Genomic DNA, 17,285 nt, shown 5'->3' on the forward strand with positions numbered 1-17,285 from the left:
TAAATTGTTTCCCATGAACTTTCTGAAACAATGTTAGGTTTGGCAAGCAGTTCACATGTAACTCATTCTTAAAGGGGAGGGAGAAAAGTCCTGATGGTCTCCTCTCTCTCTAAGCAGCAGTGGGAACCTGGTTATAATATGTTTGGAGTGCTGTTGAGGTTTGTAATTGTTTTGTTTTTTTGTTGCTTAGAAAATAGTGTGGAAGAAGCAATGTCTTCTGTTTGACTTTTGAATATTTAGAGCGAGCACAGCTTACATGGGAAAGAGCCAGAAGAGGGTGAAAGCCTTGCCAGGGTTTGATCCTGGTGCAGGATTAGGTATTTCTGAAACTATGTGCCTTCTGGCAGTATCCAAGCCTTCTGTCCTTCATATGGAATGGCAGTGCAGTTGTCCTGCTGCATGGAAAGGACACAGGCAGTGACACTGAATGCTTTCGAAAGGGGAACTTGCCCATAAACGTTAGGAAAGTATCCACTGGGGAGATGTGGGCAGTGATAAAGCAGATGGTTTGCCTGCTAGCAGTTATTATTCTCTTAAAATGTCAGCTTGGATTCTTGCTGAAACTGGTATCCTTTTTTGTGTTGGTAGTCAAAATTGTATGTTTTTAGAGAAGCTTTTTGAAGTTTCAGTTTGGGGGAATTTTATCCAGCGAAGCACTGCGGTCTTCAGTCAGTTGTTACATGGAGCAAGCCAAATTCTGTGACCGACCGACCTTCCTTCCTTCCTCCCATCCCATCCCATCCCATCCCATCCATCCATCCATCCATCCATCCATCCATCCATATCTCCTGCTTCCTAAAATTTAATTTTTCTGATTCTCTTCCCCTTCCCCTGGTGGTGCCAGTGGCTCTTTTAGTCAGAGAGGAGGGCCTGAGAATCCCAGCTCTTTATCTGTGATTCTTCCGTGATTTGCCCCAGTCATTCTCCACAGCCCTGGTTTTTCCCCATGTTAACACACTGTACGCCTGGGAGGACCTGTTCCAACTCTAATCTCTTGTGGGCACTTTGTTCTTTCCCTTTTATCACAGGATAATCCTGTCTTCATTCTGTCTTGTCAAAAACAGCCTCCGTGTTTCTATTTTCCTTATGGCAAACTTTCCCATTTCTCAGTACAGTTGTTAGGTGTCTGTTTTTCATTTTCATTTTTTAAATTCTATAAATTTTATTTTTGATAATTTTTACATGTTTGATTAGGGTGGGTGCGAAGGGTCAAGGGCTAAAAGAATGTGGGTGAGACCATTGTTTTGACATTCTTTTTTTTTTCCTTTCTGTATCTGGGGGAGGGGAGAGATAAGGGGAGAAGTCACACCCAGCCTCCCAACCATCCCAGGGTCTTGGATGTGGGACATGCCCTGAGGGTCCTGCTCAAGTGGTTTTGATAGTTCAACAGTTCTGTATTGCTGCCGATCTTGCCACTCCAATTGCGATGAAATCTCTCCAGACTTCACTGGCTGACATAATCCACTTTAGCGTTTCCATTTGCCCAGGTATTCACTGCCAACTCTTTGTTGGGGCTGTTGATCAATTGTTGTGACCTCTATTATGGTACCAGGTGTCCTCTGCAGGCTCCAGTGTACTGCCATATCCTCCATGTGCCTTTGAATATGCTGTTCACTGCTCCGTCTAACTAAGCCACTGAGGAAGCACAGCTCTGACACATGGCATTCCACAGTCAGACCATGGGACCTGAAATTTCCTTCATGGTTTGAGTTCTGAGTCAAGTTGGGGGGATTCCCAAAGAAACTTCATCTGAGGTGATCACATACCTGATTCTTGTGTGTGCATGCCAATACAAGGTCTGGTACAGTCCATCACTCAAAGCGGCCTATGCACATTGTTAGTCGGAATTGCTGGATCAGTTGTCTCTAGCCCTGTCTAACACACAAACTAATGGGTGTTGCAGTCCATCCTGATCCTGCCCACTGCACACTCGGCCCCCATGCAAACCAGTGGGACTTCCATGTGGGCTCATGTATCAGTCTGACCCATAAAGATCTTCAGGTCTCTCCCCTCCAAATTACCAGGTCTCAGTCCCCTTGCTTACCTGCAAGTACAGTGGCCCTGTCTTTGGATGTCCCTCAGGATTCATTCCTCACCTACTCGTATAGTTGTCATATCCATGGATGTCACTAGGCAATAATTCCATACCCCCAAGATCCCAAAGCTCGTGGCCGGGAGGCTAGTAGGCAGAGCTTGGTGTCTGGCCACCCACAAGGCCAAGACCCTCCTCCTGCCTAGCAGTGGTTGATAGGGATCTAGGACCCAGCAGGATGTCTGGGCTGGCGTGGGTACCCCCAGCCACAGCCATGTGGCCTGGGGATCCAGACATCCACACCACTGCTCAGACTTATCTGGACTCTGCCCATCAAGATGGTGGTGGTGGGCGGAGCCATGGTCCTGAGCATGCCCAGAGCTGTCTGATATCCGTCCCCAGCATGGTCGCTGTGGAAGGGGGAAGTTCTTGGATCTTGGGCTTGGACAAGCCCCAAACCCTCCCCCCGCTTAGCTGTGGTGGAAGTTGTTAGGTATATTAATGCAGAAATTTCAGTGACGCTTGGGGAAAAGGAGCTGTACTATATGTTGTCTTTTAGTGCATTCTTTTGACACTGTTTTAAGCTTTTCATTACTACTGTTATGTGTCTTTTCTTGAGTAAGTTTGTGCATATGCAGACACATGCACCCTGATTAAGCTGATGAAGAGATTCGATCAGCAGGAGTTTTTCATGTGTTTTCTGTTCGCCTTCCTGTTGGCTTTAGATCTGGGAAATTACAAATCTGCTTGGTTTTCATGCATTGATGCTGTATGATGTTTGTTTCAAGGATTCATGAAGAAATCAGCTAAGTTTTTGAATGTTTAGTGATGCACTCAGTATGCATCTCTGCTCCCAAATAAAAGAAACATTAACAAATTTTCTTTTTCAGCCAAAAATCGTGGTATTGCCATTCCAGTGGATTTGGACAGTCAAGTCAACACCCTGTTTATGAAAAGTCACTCCAACATGGTACAGAGGGCAGCCCTGGGCTGGAGACTCTCAGCTCGCTCTGGACCACGCTTTAAGGAAGCGCTAGGAGGGCCTGCCTGGGACTACAGAAATATTATTGAAAAGTTACAGGTAAAGTGAAAGCATGGAATCACATTCATTTCTTCTGAATTGTAGCTTTTGAAGTCTGTAGCCACCTAAATTCTTGGTGGCACCAAGCTTTACTGTGCAACTTTATACTACCACCACTCTATTTATTTATGAATTGGGGACCGAGACAATCAGACACACAGACACATAGAGCGAAGACTAGGTCACAATCTCTGATTCACTTTTTGAGTGATTGTAATGGCTGTACCCTTGGACACAAGAAGGCAATCCATGTCTCCCAGTTGATTCCTGGAACCCAAATACTTGGAGGCTGGAGTCAGGAGCCAGAGCTGGGAATTATACCAAAATATTCTGTTAGACAGTAGTGGCTCATCAGTGTCTTAACTGCTAGGCTAAAAACCAAGCCAATCATTACCTTATTAAATGTATGACTTTCAGGTAAAATTTGTTGTAATTCCTTTTAATGAATATATACTGTTTACTGTGTTTCAGTGGTATGTGTAATAGTGAACAGGGGCCTTAACATCAAAATTACACTAATGCCAATGATAAAATTGGCAAAATAATTTAATATGAAGATTTAGATAACAAATTAGATGTTTGTAGTCAGGCTTCAATTTATCTTTCGGTGTTATAATTCTTTGATCAGAATACTGTAAAAAGGTGTCTTCCTTTTTAACTGAGTGACTTGCCTGTGGTCTCCTTTATACTTTTGGTTGGGCATTCTGAGACTTTGAGTAATGAAAGATGAACTAGTATGCTTGCCTGCCAACAGACTCCTACAGATAAGATGGTCTCAGCAACAGAAGTTGGTCTCTTCTCTGTTCTTGAAACAACTAGTACAAGGTCATGGTTGCAGAAATGTGCGCTGCTTCTGCGGCACCTACCCTCAACTTGGAAATGGCTCACTTCTCCGAGCCCACTCAGTCCTTTTCTGCCTGCTTAGACATACTTGTGATGTGGTAACATCCTCTCCTTAAGAGGACAATAGCCGTGTTGGATTAAGGCCCACCCAGAGGGACTCATTGATCTTGATTATGTTTTCAAAGGTCCTGTCTCCACCTAGAATCACATTTGAAAAGACTGAATTAAAACTTCACATGAGTTTGAGGGGATATGGTCACATTTCAACCCATAACAGAAGTCTTCCCATCCATGTTATTAGAATAAGATTTCATGAAGTTAGTTGTAGTATGACTTGAGAAACACTTTCTAGATTTGAAGAATGGTCAGTGCATGGATGGGAATATGGAAGGGTCATATGTAAATTTGCATTAAATGTGATAAAAAGGATAAGCTGGATTCAAATATTTTGAGACATATGGAGATATGAGTCATCAATGATTTGGGGGAGAAGGTCATTGTATGTGAATAAGCAGTTACTGGCTGGTAGAGTAGGAAGATAGTAGAGAAAGGCAGATTAGTTGTTTAGGAGTTACTCAGCTGGCCATACGAATGATATGAAGGTGCGGGGTCATCAAGCCTGGAGACTCTGGGATGGAGGGGGGTAAAGGGCATGAGGGGAGTTTGTTGTTGTTGTTAAGATTTATGCTTTATTTCAAAGGTGGTTACACACACAGAGAGAGAAACAGACAGACGGACAGATATCTTCTTGGTTTATTCCCCAAATATTCACAACAGCTGGAGATGGGACAGCTTGAAGCCAGGGGCCAAGAACTCCATTTGGATCTCTTGTTTATAATCAAGGGTCAAAGCACTTGGACCATCACCTACTGCATTCCCAAGTGCATTATCAGACAGCTGAATCAGAAGTGAAACAGATAGGACTTGAACTAGTGCTCATATGGGATGCCTGTGTTGCGGGTGACATCTTCATCCACTGTGCTGTAACACTGTCCACCCAGAGATGAGTGGAGACAATAGTAGAGTAACGAGTATGGTCGTTAAAAATGCATTCAATTATATTATCAGGCTGCTTACTTAAGTCAGTACAAGGGTATCAGTCATGTACAGTTTCATGATATGTACTTTCTATGAACTTTTTGAAGACCTTGCATAGTTGTAAGTAGTTTTTGCAGGGATAATAAGATAGGAGGGAAGAGAGGTTGGTGAGAGCCCAAGTGGGGGCACTTGTCAGAGGTGACACAGGAAGGTGTATGAGCCAGTGTATAGGAGGGTGTGCCTTAAACTTCCCCTCATCAGGGACGGCATTTGTGAGGTAAATGCTTCCCAATGAGAACTTTACACTGTGTTACACTCATGAGATACATGCTTACCCAATGAGTACTTTATACTGGCCACTGTGTTAAGTCGTCTAGACAGAGCCAGAGGGTCAGAGGTTCTGTGTGTTCACGGGACATGCATTCTAACTCATGATGAAATAAATGATGAAATGTTAATGTAATTAACAGTGAGTGAAGCCATACAGTGTGTTACCCCAACCAGTTGTGTCTGGTGCTTTGGGAGACTAGGGTGGAGAGAAAACCACTGCAAGATACCGTCTCAGAAAAGTTATTAGCATGGGGGCAGATAGATGATGGTGAGGATGTAATGAAAAGGGAACTTTTACACACTGCTGGCAAGATTGTAAATTGGTGTAGCCACTGTAGACAACAGCATGGAGATCTGTTTTAAAAAAACTAGGAACAGATTTGCCATGTAAGCCAGCATTCCACTTCTGAGTATGTATCCAGAAGACATTAACGTGATGTTAATGATTTCCCTGCACCACCATGTTTCAGGCAGCATTGATCACAAGGCCAAAATAGAGGATCAACCAAAGTGTCCATCAGATGAATGGATAAAGAAAATGTAGCATATTTGCACCACAGAATAATGTTTGACTTAAGAATAATATTTTACCATTTGCATCAAAATAGTTGTGGGGGACATCAGTGTTAAGTGAAATAAGCCAAATCTACAAAGGCATATACCACATGTTCTCCTTTCTAGGTGGGAGCTAAAATAAAACAGAAAAAAGACTGTTTACCAGTCAACTTTGAATTTTTGTTGAATTGTTAAGAATGATATACTACTATGGTTTAATGAGCTGTTGACTTTTAAAATTTGTTGTATGTGAGTGAAATAGACATCTTCATTTCATTGTTGTTTATAGCCCTTCCCTGTATTCTTACTGAACTAAATAGTCTTTTCTTTGCTTTTAGAGAGGTGTTAAGCCATTGACTATAACATAAATTAAAAAGTGTCATTTGAAATTTTTTTTAAAAATTAAGATGAAGCACTTTTGCTGCAAAAGTTTTTCAAAATTACATGTATCTATATACACACATATATCTGTACATATATCTGCACATATATCTGTACATATATACATCTATATGTATATCTATATATCTGTATATCTATTGTATATATAGAGAGAAAATCATTCATCCAGATTTTATTAAGTAAAGCCAACTGTCTTCCTTGCTATTTGTGAGGCATATTCTCTTTCCTTCTTTATATAATTCCAGGTTTTGCCCTTTCTGTGATTTTTCTCTATAGCCTCCTTCAGCTGTTCTCAGAAGTTTCTCAGAAAGCTTATGTAGAGTAGTTCAAGTGTGGACATGGTTGCTTTTCCTGAAAAGGGAGAGTCAGACAGGAGCCAACTCCCACAGTCCTGGAATCGAGTGGCTGGGCTTCCCATCTGCTTCTGTCACAGAGAGTAATAACAAGCAATGAGCAGTCTCAGCCTTAGAGAACAGCCCTGCTGTGGGCGAGTGTGTTGTTTCTTTAAGGGTTTTATTTTTTTTAATCCTGTCTTTTAATATAGTTTGAAAATGAAAGGGGGTGCTCTAAACATTAAATGCTGTGCATGAAATTATCACCGCCTATGGTTTATTTTAGAAACACATCAGGGTGCTTTCAACACTGCCTAAGACAAGATTCAACTAAGGTGGCTTAAATAGTGAAGCTTCTTGCCCGGTTTTGTAGCAAGAAAACCCAGAGTCAAGGCTGTCCTCTGAGTTAGTGAATGTGGCAGCTGTGTGGGCCAGGGCCTTGAAGATTTGTGGTTTTGCTGTTAGGACAGCTCACTTCCCAGAGTGGAGTTCAGTTTCCTTGAGAGCAGCAGGTGATTCTGAAAGAATCTCTGAACCCCCAACACATATCCCACTGGCTCTGCATACTTCCCTGATTCTCAATGGCTGAGATGATGTCACATGGTCATGCTGGGGCCCGAGGTTGCAGGGGAAAGTGGAGTAACCAAGCCTGACTTAAGCTGGTCAACCTTGACTCTTATCCATGAGAATGTTTTAGCCAGATTCAGATACACCAGCATTGTGTTCACAAGGAAGGGGGATGAGAAAAGCCGTTGGGTGCACACCCCAGAGTGACTATCAGAAACTGTAACTTACAGAACTGTTAAGTGCTGTTGGTCTCCTGGATGGTACTCAGATGTTTGCAATAGTACGTCAGTTTGTTTCCCCACTGGTAAGTTCTGGATGGCCAGTGACACACAGGAAGTCTGTTATTTTTTATTTATTTATTTTTCTTCTCTAGCTCTTCTCTGGGAGGCACCCACGATGTATTCCAGCTTGTCACATCTCTGTTATAAACCTTGACTTGGCTGGGCCTGAATGCTGGCTCTGTCGACTTTCTCTTTTATGTCTGTCCTTAGTAATTTCAGTTTCCCACTCCCTTCCTTTATTTTGCACATGAGCAAACAGCAACAAGCAAGAGACCCAGCAGGATTCATACAGAGATGCATGCCATACTTGAAGCATGAACATTTGGTGCCACGTGCAGGAGGCATGTCTAAAGATTCATTCCTGTTTGGCATTCTTAGTTGCATCTTCTCTTCAGAGGTGAAATCTGAAGCCTCACACGCCTTGTCTCCTGTTTGATTTCTCAGGACGTGGTAGCCTCCTTGGAGCAGCAGTTCAGCCCGATGATGCAGGCCGAATTTTCAGTGCTGGTTGATGTGCTCTACAGTCCAGAACTACTATTCCCCGAGGGAAGTGATGCCAGAATAAGATGTGGCGCCTTCATGTCGAAGTAAGTGGATGCAGTGTGCGGTTCTGCTAGCATTAGCCACCCCGAGGGGGCCTCTGCTGTTTTTCTGTGCACCCTGCTCACACTGGGTGCCAGGCCACAGAGTAGGCGAAAACTGCAAATCTCTATCCAAAGGTACTTTCTCACTAGTTGTACAGGGGTCATTTGAATTTTGGTGAAAGCGTAGTTTATTACATTTTACTAAAATCTCCTGTAATCGAAAAACATCGTTAGATATAAGTTGTCATTCAGAGTTTTGGTTCTGTTTTCTTTGTGTAACTTTTGTGGTCTGTTGAAGTCACTGATTTCCACTCACCTAGAGGGAAAGGAGAGGGAGGCATTGCTTACTGAGGTCTTGCAGGTGTTGTTCTCTGCGTTTGCAGATGGTTTTGTCCCATTTGCATAACCTCCTGGTAAGGGTGAGGCTCAGGTGTGTTTTGGATACCGAACTGTGACGACCTAGCTCCCGTGCTTGGCCTGGATGCCTGGTAATGTTCAGCTGCACCCCTTTCCTTCACTTCTCTCTGCACTTTTGTGGCGTTGTCAGATCTGTTGTGATTAGTCTGTGTACTAGAATATCTCCTTGCTGGTGGTAAGTCGAAATTTCTTAAGGAAATGCTACCCATGTCAGCAGTTTGGCAGGAAGGTAGAACTGGCTCCAGAAGGAAGAGGCATGACTTTAGGTAGATAGCCTTTGGTCACTTCAGTGAGGTATTTGCAAGTAATCACACCATAGTCCCTCACACACCAGGTGGAGTGTGTGGATGGAGTCAGTGTGATGATCGCCATGCTGCTGGCCATCATCCATCCGAGCTCGTGGTGGTGCAATGGAGGTTGTTACTGAGAGTAACCTGATGTGCTCCTCCATGCCTTCCTACCATGTCCTGAGGCAGCAAGGACAGTCTGGGCATTGAAAGGAGTGGACAGGGAAGTCTACCCAGGAGAGTAGACTGGGTATACAAGGACTACAGGCAGTATGTTAAAGTCTAGGTGGAAGTTCCTATGTTGTCATCAGAATGTAGCCTTATTGACTACAAGGTGCCTGAGGATGTGGACACTTGCCAATCTTTTTAAAATGATATTTTCGTGAAGAGGTCAAGACGGTTTCCAAAACTGTTGACTGCTTGAGGACATTAGTCACAAAACTGTAAGTAAAGGCATAGCCTAGTAGTTCGGTATACAAACAGAGCTTTGAGAAATACCTTTTACTCCCAATGAATTTGTATCAACATATAGAAGATCAGTTTTGTTGGGAGCACTGCACGAGTACCCTGCCCTAAGATGGCGCCGAAACCGTTCCTCCTCTCGGAGCTTGGCAGTAAACAGGTTTCAGGAAGTGCCTTCTGATTGGCCCATAGCCGCATGCCTGGCACGTGTGCTATGCGTGATCAGAGTTATGATTGGTGTGCCTGCGGCGTGCATCGGTGACCTTTAAGCTGATTGGATTAGGATGGTATATAAGTGGTGCAGGTTCGGGCTAGAAGGAGGAGGAAGAAGAAGAGGAGAGATGGAGAGACGAACAGATGAACAGACGGATGGACAGATGAAGACGGAGGACAGGGCACGACTGGGATGGATGGACAGAAGAAGACTGGGGGCAACGAGGAGACTGGGGAACGAAGCAGAGAGAAACGGGAAGAAAAACGGGAGGAAGAAGAAGAAGTTGAGTCGACTGGCTGGGAGATCGACTGGTTGGAAGAATAAAGTGCCTCTTGAAACAGAGCCTGGAGTGTTGGGTGATTTCTTCTGCAGGACAGGAGACCCCGATAAGTTTGAAAGTAGCTTATAAATCTGAGAATTTTAACTTCAGTAAATTAATCTGATTGTGTAGGTACATCTTAGAGATTGAACAGCTGGAAACAGGGTTGGTGAACTCTGGCTGTCAAGCTAATTTGATACTGCTGCTGATTTTTATAAAGTTTTATTGAAACACGACCATACACATTCATTCATGTGTTGTTTGTGGCTCCTTTCATGCTACTATGGCAAAGTTAGCTGGCTACCAATGAGATTGAATGCAACCAAATCCTAAAGTATTTACTGCCTAACCCTATAGAGAAAAAATTTTTTATCTCCTTATTAAGAGTAAGGGTGTGAACATGGTAGCAATGAACTATATACAACTGTTTCAATTAGAATTGAAACAATGAAAAGAAATTGTCTCTTGCATTGGCCACATTTTGAGAGCTCACTGGCCGCTTGGGCTAATGGCTGACAAAAGTGCACACCACAGGTATACAGAGCCTTCCCAGCCTCACACAAGGCTGTGTCTGACAGTAGTGTTCTTGAACTTGAAGACGGAGGTCTGTGGCAGAGTGTTACAAACTAAGGAGATCAGGTGAATATTTACCTTTGTTAGAGATGGAGGTAAGGGCGTGGCACCATAGGGTAGCCTGAAAGGGAAGACGTGAAAATGACATGATAAGAGACTGTATTACAGCACCTGCCCTGCAAGTGGAGCGAAACAATGTCCCAGTCACTCTGTGAGTCCGAGAAGAGAGTTTTGTGCCGTGACAATATTATTATGCTTCGAGGCTCAGAAATGTTTTGTTTTCTGCTCTACTGCTTACCCTACTGTGCTCGTTTGAAGAGCAGTTTCGTTTTCATGGATATCAAAATTAGAATCCAACTTTGCTAATGTAGCTGTGAGGTACCTTAGAGCAGACAGCTTTTCCAGTCAAACTTGTCTAGAGAGTTGAAGTTTAGGGCTGATGCTTTCTCAGATGGTTCTCTTTCCTGGAATCTGCTGAGCCAGGAGGGTCTGCAGGAGGATGTGACTGCTGGAATCCAGGAGGGAACTTGGGTGCACAGAGCCAGGGAATAGGTCCCTGTGAGTGCTGCGCTTGAGGGCAGCTGGTGATTGGCCTGCTCCGGGCAGTTCCTCTTACTTTTAAAACCTTTTTATTAATATAAAAAGAACAGATTTCCAGTGCTTCATGGATACAGTTCTAAGAAGATAATCTTCCTTCTCTTTCTCCTCCTCTCCCAAGCCTCACTTTTCCTCCTTCCTTACTGCTTTTTTGTTTTTAAAATTTTGATCCCCCCCCAAAAAAAAACATATAACTTTTACTCTACTCTATAAAGCCAAAGCCCAGATACAGTTCACTGTCAGTCATAATACTCAACAAGTGAAAAGTAAAAAGACTACAATTCCACTGGAGTTTAAACAGGAGCCGAAAGCAACATATAGCAAGATGTCTTTTTCATTACTGTACAATTTTTTCTGTTCTATATTAACTGCCATGTATGAGGAAGTATGTATTTTTCTTTTGCTTTACAAAAGAGCATGTCAAAGTTTTTCAGAGTTTGGAATATGATACATTTATGGATTTTTAAATTATGTAAATGCAGCTAATTTAACAATTATACACACAATATAAGTGTATCTCATGTAGAAAATTTATTTACATAAACATTTAGACAATGCGATTGATTTGCGCTATTTCCTTAATCTTAGGAAAAAAATGAAAGTCGCTGATCTAATGCAACCCAAAATTTTGTGATACTTGAATACCTTTTATAAATCCATAGCAACTCATCATTCGGTTATGTTCCGTAGTTTCAGTCTGGCCAGTGAACTGAATATTTCTTTTAAGGAAGAATTAAAGAACATGGAAACTTCTTAGCCTGTGAGAGAGGGGAAAGCAGTCAAAAGAAATCAGAGTCTCCACAACACACTTCTCATTTATTCAGACATTGTCAAATGGCTTCTGTTTTCTTGCAAGGGAGAACTCTGGAATAGTTACTCTGCTGCTGGGCTTGGCCACATGGGTGTGGAACCCTCAGCCAGACTTAGATGGCCTGCGTGAGGCTGTTAGTGTGGTGGTGTACCACCCCGTGGGTATGCATTAGGTGCTGTCCACATAGTAACCCTGTGAATCTGTTTCAGGAATGTGGGAGCCATTCCCCCTCTTCTTCCCTCCCAGTGAGTCTTCCTTCCAAATCTGGCTATGAACTGTCTACCAACTCTTTTTTTCCTGGCTGTGCCATTCCTGCTTTCTCTCGTATGCACATTGTCATGCAGGCACTTTAAACAGCCACTCCCTCTTTTCTCTAGGATGCTCTGGATGTTCTCCAGTCACTTCTTTCCAAGCCAAATGTGCTATAGTTCTCCCTCAGAGCTTTGGGTTTCAGCTGGCAGTGGGCATGTGACGTCATTTTCTGGACAGGATGACGTGCTTTCTGCCTCTGCTGGTTTCAGGGATGCCTGTTAACCAGGTCCTTCCCGCTGGGTGAAATCTCTGTAGTTGAATGTTAGTCATTCTCCAGTCAGGTAATCCCTGAGCCCACTGACAGAGGGAATTCTTTCTTGGTCTCGTATCTAGCAACATTGGCCAGCACCTCTGTGGTAGGCAGCTCTTACCCTGGCCGGTGGCTGTGTGTAGCCATAGTTGTCTCCCGCCCTGAGATTCAGGATTGGTGATGTGCTGTGTCCCTGCTCACCAAGGGGTGCCGATGGGTTTGGCTCTCAAGGCAGGTGGGCATGAGGTGTCCCCAGATTCATTTCCCATCCCCCCCTCAGAATATTGCATAGCTACAGGCAAGCTACTTGCTCTCGGGGTCTGCTTCCTCATGGCACCACCAGAACCTGCTTCTTGGTTTGCTGTTGGCGTTGGTTGACCCTGATGCTGATGGGCACTTGCCAGCCATTGGCAGTACACCTCACTCTTTCTCATGGCTGTGTCCCACAGTGCTTATTACATCACTGCATTTGATCATTGCCTTTTATTCTCCATCATTGTTGCTTGAGGAAGACCTTCCATGGGTATGTTCTGAGGACCCATTTTTTAAAAACACACGCTGCATATTCCAAGTTGTTAATTGTGACTGTGAACATTTGACTCAATTTTGAGTTCCTGTTGATGTCACAGAACAGTGATACTGACGTGCATTTCCTAGCACAACACCGGTTTACCCCTTAAGAGTAGTTTCTCTCGAGACTAACAAAAATAATAATTTAATAGACTGTTGATGTTATTGTTTTGTTTGTTTCATTTCTAATTGCAGAAACTGCCTATTTCTTGCAAGCCCTAGCATGGAAAAAATAGCACATTACTATCAGTGGGAACTGGAACGCTGCCTCTCAGGCCGAGGTGGCAATGTCATGTGACACTACTGCAGCCATATAAGTAATCCAGTAGAGTGCATGGAAAGTATAGTATGTAACATAACGAAGTGCGCATACTACAAATATTCGTAATTTTCTACTAGCAAAGCACATGATGTGGAGAGTATCGCTCTTTTACTGTTTTTGGAGAAGATTAGGTCCCACTAAACAAATCTCATCAACATTTGAGAAGCACCAGTATATGTTACCTATAAGACAAAGAGGATGTTTAGTAATAGAATGTTCTTGTCACTTGAAGAGAAATCATTGTCCTGCTTAAAGTGTAATGTTTTGCTTTAAGGCTGATTAATCACACGAAGAAACTGATGGAGAAAGAAGAAAAACTGTGTATTAAGATCCTTCAGACATTACGAGAGATGCTAGAGAAGAAGGACAGCTTTGTAGAAGAGGTATTCTTTTTCATTTTTTGGTATTTGGACATACAAGTGGGATTTTCAGAATTCTGTGACCTGTGGCTCCCTAGAGTTTATTATACGATCATTTGCATTATGTGCGAATGGTGTGTATGCTTGGATAATTTGAGCTTTTGTGGTGTTCATCTTGTATCCTGCTTTGATTTGGCTTGTTTCATTATGCTTGGTTGTGGATAGTGTTTTCCTCACAGTGTTTCAGCAGATGAAGTGACCTTTTCAAACAATGAGTGATTGAGATGCGCTGTACAGATTTCGTACTCTGTTCAGCTTGCCACAAGTTGAGAATGTGCATTTTGGCATCTGTGATTTCGCTATCAAAAATATGTGTTTATGTTATTTTGATAATACTGTGCATTGTAATACTTTTTTGTAAGTGGAATAGTCAGTTTCTATTCTTAACTGCATTAATTTAAACACTGCAAAAATGATTTTCAGGGTAATATCAACTTACAGATTATGCTTGTCAGCCTGTTATTAAGAATGACAGCTCAGGTGCTCATTAACAGATAGCTAGCAGCATGTTTAATACCCACGGTGATGCACTTAAATATAAAGTATGAATCTGGAGAAGTATCTTCTTTCCTGTCTCTACTTCTTTGTCAGACATCAGGTGAAATTCATACTGTGCTCCTTAATTGCTTTTTTTGGTTCTTTTCTGTAAATACTCTAAAATCTGATGTTTAAAACAAAAATTAATTTTGTTTATTAATGTGCACAGATGCTGCCAAATTCCAAAAATATCATAATTTCCCCCCCCAATCCATTCATATGGAAAAGAAATGCAATGGAATCTAAAATATTAGTGGAAGGGGCATTGTTTCAGATTACTCCATTTGAATCAAATGTTTGCTTCAGGTATCAAAATGCCTTTCATTTTGCATTCATGTTCTTCATTATTTAAGCTGTACTTGGGAGGCAAACCGTCCAAATAAAGATGGTCAATGAAGTTTTAGCAGATACTTCTCAGATTTGAGACTCAGGAAATGAATAGAAGTTGGATGTGTGCTGTGCTTCCAAAACGTGGGAAGCAAAGTTCCTTGGGACAGTTTGTTGCCTTTCTCTGTTTGTTGAAAATGTTGCTGTCTCTTGTTTGGTTCCTGTTTGGTTCTGACTGAAGTGTTGGGTCTAAAAATCCCAACCATTTAACTCTATCTTGATCTCTACTCTGGTTCACTGACCAAATGGCCTCAGTGTCTGGGGCTGGGCGAGGCTGACAGGAGGAGCATGAAACTCCTTCAGGGTCTTCCCATGTGGGTATTAGGGGCTCAGGTACTTGAGCCATCTTGTGCTGCCTTGCATTGTCAGGGAGCTAGATAGGAAGTGCAGCAGCTGGGACATGAGCAAACTGATTAGGAATGCCAGTATCACAAGCAATGGCTTAAACTGCTATACCAGCAGGACAGTACCTGTGGTACAGGGTTAAGCACCTTTGTTTTTAGAATAGTAACTAATATTACTAAGAGCTAGCTCTCCATGTATCAGACAGTGTCCCTACCCCTGCATTTGTGTTATCTAATCACTGACTCTGTGCTGTAGAGTTCTCATCTCCCTGTTTCTGATGAGGCAGCTGAGCTAGAGGGAGCAAGAGGCCACTTGTCTCATAAATGAAAGAAAGTTGAAAATCAAACCCAAACATTTCGGCTTCTGAGCTCATACTCTTAACTTGCATGTCACATCCAAATGTGACTTAGAATCACAATTTTGTTTCCCCAGATATAAAATGACAAGTTCTTTAACCTTTCTTTTGATAAAACCTGCCTAAGTATGTACTGAAAGCAGGGAGCAGTTCTTCAAATAGCCACTTAAGGTGTGTGCATTTTAGGCTAACCTGATCGGGGTCTGTGTGCTGCCATAGTGGTGAGGACTTAACATTAACAGGTCATGGTCAGGGCGTGATTGTACATGGTGTTGGTCATAATCTTCATGTCCTGCCCAGGGTCTGTGTTGGTGGCCCCCAGAACATTAGACATGGAAGTTCTGACTGATGCTAAGGTGTTGCCTGCAGACAGTGTGGCATTCAACACATAGTGCAGCTCCAACTCAGAGCTGTGATCTTTGCCTGTGCCCACGTGGAGGAGGTGGTGATAGCACGCAGAGCACTGATAGCAGACGTGGCTCCCTGCTGGGAAAGTTGGCATCTGGAATGAAATGAAAAGGATCTTCCAGAAATGATGCCTGCCTTGAACAATGTTTAATATGACCATTATCCTTTTGCGTTGCTCCCCCCCCCCAAACTCTTAACATTTCCTGTCTCCTGCATTAAAAAGAATGTATTATTTTCCTCAGCAGGAGAAATAAATGATGGTATCTAATCTTTTATTTTTGATTGTGAAGAACAGGGAAAGAATGCTGGAGTAGGAGTAGATGGCTTAACTCCCACGTGAAATGTGCATGTCTGTCAGCCCCAGTAGTCCCAGCGTTGTTGAGCGCTTGTGAGCTGCCTCCGGTGCCTGTGCCTGGGAGCAGCTCTGCAGAACCGTTCACCAGCTGTGCATCCACTCCTTTCATTTTGTAACAGGCAGATAAACACACTGAGTGGAAATCTGCTTCACAGGCACATTGTAGCTGAAGAATTTGATAATAATTATTTTGCTAAGGAAAATAAATTTCAGTCAGTATCAACTACATTTTGTGGTAGTATTTTGCCAAATGTGTTTTAGGCGTAAGTACAGGATTTTGTGTATAAGTGCTCTGTTACTTTACAAGCAGTGGTGATGTTCTAAATGTGTACCATCTTAATCATTCATAATATTGTATGTATGTGATTTTTAACTGGATAACTGAATGGAAATATATGTGTCTATCTACTTGGAGTGAGACGTCTGTTTAGAAGTGTAAGTTTGTATGTTTCCATCTGGCACATAGCATCCTTATGGCTTTTATAACCAACAGGTTTGTGTTTTTCTTTTTTAATGTGGTTATTTGTTAGACCATCAATTGTTAAGTTTAGGAGATTTACCATAATCATGTGACTTCTTTGCTACAAAAAAAAGTTGAAAAGTTCTGAACTTTGCCATTCCTGCATTTTCCCTTTCAAAATCTCACAAATAACACCAGTGCTTCAGTGGTTTCCTGGCTTTGCTGTGAATAGAGGAAACAACTTACACATATGTCACATCTACTAAGTGTGTCAACCATGTGGTGGATAATGCTTGTAGCTAGGAGAAAAAAAAATGGTGCTGCCATTACCAAGCAAACTTGGATAACATTAAAATGCTAGAGGAGAATTAAAAACCAAAAGAAAACAGCACTACAGTTCATGTGTCCTTCAGTTCTGCCAGTCCTTCCCACCTAAATCTTGGCTCCTTTCCTGGAGGCCTTGGGAGGTGAATATAGCTCTGTGCTTGTCTAGTTGGTACCATTCTGGCATTTATAAATCTTACCTGTCCTATTATTTTAGACCCTCTTTTAACATGCCTTTGAAGATTCTCCTGTGAGTTCTGTTTGTAAATTAAATTAGAGCTGCCTCTAGGGTAAGTCTGATGTGTAAGTGGAAGACATGCCCAAGGGCTCTTCCCTGCTATGGTTTTGAGGTCACATGGCTGCCTTTCCTTCTGGCCTTGGGCGGATTCCATGAAAGGTATGATGTTGGAGGACAGGACTGCTGTTCCTCTAAAGTACCCCCAGTGTATAGTTCTATATCCTACATACAAACGTTGCTTAATCAATATCTGTGTATTGAGTGGCTGCCTCGTTGTA

At 42.6% G+C, this 17,285-nt stretch overlaps 1 protein-coding gene across 1 annotated transcript in view; it reads left to right on the forward strand.

The window, feature by feature from the left end:
* The window catches only part of ITPR2 (inositol 1,4,5-trisphosphate receptor type 2), a 418,343-nt gene that overhangs the window by 216,297 nt on the left and 184,761 nt on the right, over window positions 1-17,285 (forward strand). The window contains exons 35-37 of the mRNA XM_058655945.1: window positions 2,923-3,113; window positions 7,906-8,048; window positions 13,454-13,562. Coding sequence (XP_058511928.1) covers window positions 2,923-3,113; window positions 7,906-8,048; window positions 13,454-13,562 — 443 coding nt within the window. The remainder of the gene's footprint in view (window positions 1-2,922; window positions 3,114-7,905; window positions 8,049-13,453; window positions 13,563-17,285) is intronic.

The sequence above is a fragment of the Ochotona princeps genome, chromosome 27, assembly GCF_030435755.1.
Source record: "Ochotona princeps isolate mOchPri1 chromosome 27, mOchPri1.hap1, whole genome shotgun sequence".
NCBI classification, from domain to species: Eukaryota; Metazoa; Chordata; class Mammalia; order Lagomorpha; family Ochotonidae; genus Ochotona; species Ochotona princeps.